This window comes from Ochotona curzoniae, unplaced genomic scaffold, assembly GCF_017591425.1.
Source record: "Ochotona curzoniae isolate NIBS_2020 unplaced genomic scaffold, NIBS_Ocur_1.0 patch47, whole genome shotgun sequence".
In the NCBI taxonomy this organism is placed as follows: Eukaryota; Metazoa; Chordata; class Mammalia; order Lagomorpha; family Ochotonidae; genus Ochotona; species Ochotona curzoniae.
In genome coordinates this window covers 689,407-695,902 of record NW_024467025.1, presented here as the reverse complement: position 1 = coordinate 695,902, position 6,496 = coordinate 689,407, and the positions used below count along the sequence as shown (strand labels likewise).

The following is a 6,496-nucleotide window of genomic DNA, read 5'->3' as shown; positions in this document are numbered from 1 at the left end:
TGCAGACGATCCCCCTAAGACATGAAGCACAAGCTCCTATTAGGAGTGCAGGGAATCCTTCCTGCTGTCAACTGATATGGAACTTGGAAGTGATCTTGACAAATGACACTGGAGACACGGTTTTGGTATGGCACCCAGGAGTATGAAAGGAGCCCACCAGGGGAGCGTATGTGGTCCCCTCCCTGTCACTCATGTGTCAGAGCCCTAGATTGAGCCCCGGGCTCTGAGCTTCAGCCTGGCCCAGCCTTGGCTGTCAGGGGTCATTGGGAGAACTGAACCAATGAATAGAAAAACTCCTTCCAACTTTCTCTCTGCCAGAAAGAAAGAACGAAAGAACGAAAGAAAGAAATAAAGAAAGAGAGAGAAAGAAAGAAAGAAAGAAAGAAAGAAAGAAAGAAAGAAAGAAAGAAAGAAAGAAAGAAAGAAAGAGGAAGGAAGGAAGGGAGGGAGGGAGAGAGTAAAGGGGGCAGGGAGAAGTCAGCTGGTTTGATTCTTGGCAGAACAATCCCGTGCTTTTCATCATCTGGACTAGCTCAGCAGCTATCAAACTTGACCTGGGCACAGACCACAAGGTCAAGGAGTTTATCTACTAGACAAACCAGGTTTCTGACCACTGCATCCTTAAATGAAATGGTGCCACTGAGGGAAGAGGGTGGGGAGGCAGGGGCAAAGAACCCTGCAAATTGGCATCCAATCAGATAAAACATTAGAATAATCGTATTTCTTGCTTCTCTTACTCATTCACCCACCTGCCTGGTAGTATCAGAAATTAAGAACTTCAATGAAATTTTTGAAATGCATTTTAACCATGTTGGTCTAACGCTAGCTCACAGGTATTTTCTGGGGTACAAACACAAACCTCCATTCTGCACCCACATACAGCACTGCTCTCCCGCCTTTGGCAAGGTGTGCAGCGATTACTGCAATGTCTGTGCCCTGGCAAAGCCACTGCCCCCTTCACCTCTTCCCGGTGCCACGCTGGGACCTTCTCGCCAGGACACTTGCTAACTTGCCCTCCAGGTGTTTTTACCTTTAGCACAGTCTGTTCTGACATGAGATTTAATAAGCTCAATAATAACTAGCCGGATGTCGCTTCAGACATTCCAAAGACTAATTAGCCCAGGATTGCTTGTTGCCAGACAGTGTACTTGTTCTGCATTTTGGGGTGGCTATGGTTGGGTCCCCCAGGGGCTTTTCCTTTTCTCCACCAAAGAAAATAGCAGATTTGAACCAACCATGACACTGCGGCTAATATGGTTTAACTCAAGTAATTTGGTAACTACAACGACAAAAATCCCTTAAAAAAAGAGCTTCTGTGCAACTAGAAAAGAAAGACACCAAAACACTGAAACATAATTTATGTACATTTATGGCTTTATACAATTGTAGCAAAGATTGTTCTTGTGTCTGTAAGTACATCAGCATCATCAGGCACTTCTCAGAGTATCGGGAACAGGAACATGGAATCTGCACTGTGACTGCACTCAGGCAGTGAAATGCGAGCGGGCACGACTTTATCCTCACGGGACTCCCGGGGCCAGGCTGCACCCCACCTGAGGGGGCCAACTGCCATGCCAGGCTGCTAACTTTGCATGAACCACCAAATTACTACTTGCAAATTAAAGCCACAAGAAAAAAAAAAAACTTCTCATTTCAAAATCAGGTATAAATTAAGATCTTTTAAAGAACTGAACATAAGAATTTCAAGCTTCTGGGGGGAAGTGGGGGCTAAAGAGAGGGAAGCATGTTGGTAACGTACATCCAGTTGAACAAGCTCAAATCGCATACTTTTGGAAAACTGCTTCCAATTTAAGTGTCATCATCCTCTTCTTGGGATGTTCCATTGACTGACGGCTCACTGGGATATGCTTGCCAATTAGTTTAGACTGTCAGTTTGTCAAAACAGAACTTTCCAAGTAATGTATCTACTACCTAAATATATTCCATACATCTATATTACGGAAACAATACATCTTTATATTTAAAATATCTGAATAGCTCTATAATACAATATACTTTTAATAACAGTACAAACCAGAGGAAATAAATCAAACAAGGCTGCATAGGTAATACCATTTGCACGTTCCACAAAGCAATCATGTACAATACCTAGTATACTAATTACTCCAGAAAGTCAGTATTCTTACAAAGAGCTAGCAGAGGCCACATAATGCTCGCTTTCACAACAGCCTTTCCCTGGACTTGACTGTACCCCAGGGAGCGACCAGGATTCCCATTAGGATCTCAACACCAAGAAAAATTGGGGCTTGGAGGGTGTTCACTCAGGAGGAAGAAGAGTCTTTCTAAAATGTCCCTGTATAAAGCAGTCTTATTTTGCCAGTGACTTTAGCTACTGCCTCTTCCATGGCAAGCGGGGGCTTGGGGGCTTGGAGGCTGGTAATGATGGTAATGTAATAGGACGAAGGAAAAGGGGAACAGTGGTGAGAACATGAGTACTTGGGCACCTGCAAGTTCTACTACACACACGCACGCATGCATGGCACTGCTTGGAGGAATTAAGGTTTCTAAAACCAGTCGATTTAAAGTGGTAGCTATTTAATAAGTTTTCTAAAGGCTAAAAGTTACAGAGGGAAGCTTACGAGAGCTGGCCTACTGCTGGGAATCTATCGGGAACACTTGTTCCCCTGTAAGACATGCAGGCCAGAGATACAATTAACACACAAGACAAAAATGTGTGGGGTGGGCTAAGTACATGGAAACTAGCGGCTTCCCAAGAAGGCAGGGACAACTGCTCTGCACCTGTTCCTTGTATTGTGATCACATCGGGTATTCCACATGACTTGAAACTATTGATGGACTGAATGGGGTACAAAACCAATTAACTTGGTCTGTCAGTTAACTGCAAAGTATTAAAACATAATGATCAGAATTGCCATTTAGGTTGCTAACGGCTGGAGAAAAGTCTCTAATTCTAACAGAAGCTAAGCTTTTTCAAACATATTCAAACATATAAGCTTGCAGATGGTTTGTTGATTTCTAAATGAAGCACCTCCATGTTCAAACAAGCTGAATTCCACTTAGTAGCCATCTGCATTTACTAAAACAAAGGCAGCCGACAAAAGCACTCAAGTTCCATTTTATGACTGCTCCCTCTTCAACTGAAATTTCTGTAGCATGATAAGTCCTCTGCTGGACAAGAGGCAAAGAGGGATGAAAAGTTAGTATGGACATGATTCCTCAAGATATGGCTGGAAGAAAAAAACCAACCTCCATCTACTCCAAAAGAGCTGAGAATTACAAAGAAGAAAGTGCACTGCAGCTCAACTCCACAGTATTCAGCTCATCATGCTCCCTAACCTGACAAGGGAGCGTTGTTTCAAATCCACATCTCCCTTTCTGATCTAGAAACATTATGAGGCCTCCCAGGAATGACAGTAGCAATGCAAGACACAGGCATCTATCCAAAGACTCAACACTACGTGGTGCACATGATTCACAGAGTAGTCATAGAAGCATGTGAAATTCCTTTAAAATACACAGATAAAAACGTATTAAGTTTTCATATATACGAAACGCCAAGTGTCCATAAACTATACATCACTTTCCTGCCCAGGTAGGATCAGAAATGTTGAGTATGCAAGTACTAATTACAATGATTTAAGGTCAGTCTGAAACGTCACCAAGTAGCATCCCAAAGTGTACAAACCAGTTAAAACACGTATAAAATTAGTACTAATCCAGTTAGAAATACAAAATGAAAACGATGAATGTTACCCCAAATACCTGTGATTCCACAAATTTACAAGCAGACAATGTAACAAAGTAGACTCTAGTTTTAAGAAAACATTACAATTCAGTATCTATTCCAAAAATGATCTCAAGTCCCAACGATAACATCAAAAGTCATTTTTCAAGAAATTAGAACCATTCAAATGTTTGTACAAATTTTCAAATAACAAAATAAACAAACAAAATAGAAAAAGACCTGTACAAAGCTGGCATTTAATCTCCCCTCCCCACCAAAAAAAAAAAAAATTGACAAGTCCATTATTCAGCAGATTGAAAAACAGGCTACTTGGTTCTCATGTGAATCCTGCGGCTTCATGACCAAGTCCAAAGGTCCAAAGCTGTTCCGTGGAGGTGCAGAAGAGATCTAGGCTCTTTGTGATTCGTCAGTTTGGCGGAACACAGGTAGTACAAACCAAAGCTTAACTTATCAGGACATGAGACCATCACAGTATTACAAAAAAGAGTATAAACTTTCCTTGGACCAAATGGATATTAAAAAAAAAAAACACATACACACACATACAAATACAATTCTGTATCTACTGCTTATATACAAAACTTGAAAGCACACTGGGATATGAAAGTCTTCTCTGCAATTATATGGTGTAGTGAGTTTGGCACTTCATTGTAATGAAATTTCCAATGGCACAGTCCTTATCTACAGCAGCACATAACCTGCAAACAGTGGGCAAACATCCTGTACAGGAAAAGTGTCTTCGCTGCCAAGTCTGACGAAAGGAAAAAAAGAAGGATTTTCTTTCCTTTTTTTTTTTTTTTTTTTTTTTTTTTTACCAAATCAAGAAAACTAAAAGGAAGGGTGAAGGACATCTTTGGACTGCTTCTCTCAGTTCCTGCTGTCAGATAATTTGAAGTACTTTTAAGTGTAGCCTAGGAAAAAACACACACACAGTGAAAATACAGCCGAATTAAAATCAATTCAACTTAATGTATTAGAGTGACAGACATCCTTAGAAAAGGGTGGGGCAAGGGCGGGGGGGGTGGATAAACTGGAGCTTTCTCAAACAGCTTTAAAAATCATTCAGTAGAATTTCACTTCAATAAAAACTCCCCGCATTTCATTTGTATCAAATGTATTCAATTTATTGAAGAGCTCCTTAAAAGATGCAGCTAACGAACTGTCAGAAGGGAATGTTGAAAGGGCTTTCAGGAAGCTTCCTTATGTTTAAACTCAAAAGAAAAATTGACGAGCTGCATGTGAGGGTGGAGAGCGATGACAAAAGGCACCTCCCTGAAAGGGGCAGTCAGTTGACATCAAACAGGAACTAACCAGGAAGACACGTGCCAAGTGACTGCGCCCCTCTCTTTTAAGTGCTGCTTTTCAAAAAAGGCCATTTTGAGCATGGGATGGACTTACCTGCTCACGCCTAGCCTGACACCCAGCTGTGTGTCGTCGTCTTGACACTGTGTGGGAAGCTTTGGTTGGGCAACACGTTGTCAAAGTTAAAATCCAACGTGTCTCCATCCATGAGGTCATTCCGAATGATGGACTCCATGTCACAGTCCAAGCGCTCGATGAACATGCCATCCAAGTCACTGGGGAGCTTCTCCTGGTGGAGAACGCCCATCCTGCCGTAGCCGTTGCAGCTGCTCACTGATGAGTAGCTGCCCAGGGCGTTCATCTGCATGGGGTGGGGCAGAGGCACTTGTAGAGGTGTCTTCACTTGGGTCAAGCGGTTCAGACCAGAGGTGTGAGGCATGGTGTTCACCGCGTGTGGCAGAGCACGCCCGTTAACTGCAGACGATTGCTGAGTGTGTCCAGGGTGGGAATGGGAGCTGGGATTCATCATTTTGTTATGAGATGCCTGGTTGCCATAGGCTGGCATGACCGAATTAGGGCCCATCATCACATTCTGGCCCAGGACCCGGCTGCTGGACTGGGCCACTCCAGGATCAACTGGTGACATAATGTCATTATGGGGAGGAGAATCAGAAGTAAGTAACTCCTTCAAGAGTCCTGGTGCACAGTTGTACTGATTCAAGCCTCCATAACTTGACTTGTTGTCCTGGAGGGTTTGCATAGGCATCTGGGGCAACGGGCTCATGCTGGATTGGCCATATGTGTATTTTTGGTAGTTTGGGCTGGGTGAATTCAGACTGGTGTTTTGAGGCGCAAACGAGTAGCATGGCGTCTGCTGCATCATGCTGCCAGGTGACGACTGAGTAGAAACAGTTAATGATGTTGGTGATGAGAGAAGATTAAGATTATCCAAAAGGTTTTCCATGTTTTCGGGGTTGCTTATTTCAGACAGGCTGGGCAGGGTAGATGCCATCTTGGCAGCGGATGGTGGGTACACCATAGAATGCACATCACCATCTCCGAGATCATCTTGCTCGGTCATAATTGGGGACAGCCTCCCACTAATGGTACTAGCATTTGAGCTAGTTCGAGGGCGAAATGTACTCCAGTTATCAAAGTCATCATTGCTGTGAGAGCCAGGGCTTGCAGGCCACTTGGAGAACTGAGATCCAGGGCTGTCCCCAGCACCTTCCTGCCCAGACTGGAGAGACGCTTTTTTCTTGGCAGCTCGGCCTCGGCTCTTGGCAAATTTACTGTTGTTGTCCATGGATGCAGCTCTCCTCCTGGGGGATTTTCCACTCTTGCCACCCTCTGGATTGAGCATCCACCAAGAACTTTTTCCAGTGCCTTCATTCTGCACACGAATGAACTTGCTGTGTAGGGATAGATTATGACGAATTGAATTCTGCAAAACAAAACAGGGTGTCA

General features: G+C 43.4%; 1 protein-coding gene across 1 annotated transcript in view; it reads right to left on the bottom strand.

Annotated features, from left to right (window-relative positions):
* Nucleotides 1-1,351: 1,351 nt before the first annotated feature.
* LOC121168039 (forkhead box protein O1) overlaps nucleotides 1,352-6,496 on the bottom strand; it is a 96,967-nt gene continuing 91,822 nt past the window's right edge. The window contains exons 2-3 of the mRNA XM_040997807.1: nucleotides 5,126-6,473; nucleotides 1,352-4,638 (exon numbers count right to left, since the gene is read on the bottom strand). Coding sequence (XP_040853741.1) covers nucleotides 5,136-6,473 — 1,338 coding nt within the window. The 3' untranslated portion in view covers nucleotides 1,352-4,638; nucleotides 5,126-5,135. The remainder of the gene's footprint in view (nucleotides 4,639-5,125; nucleotides 6,474-6,496) is intronic.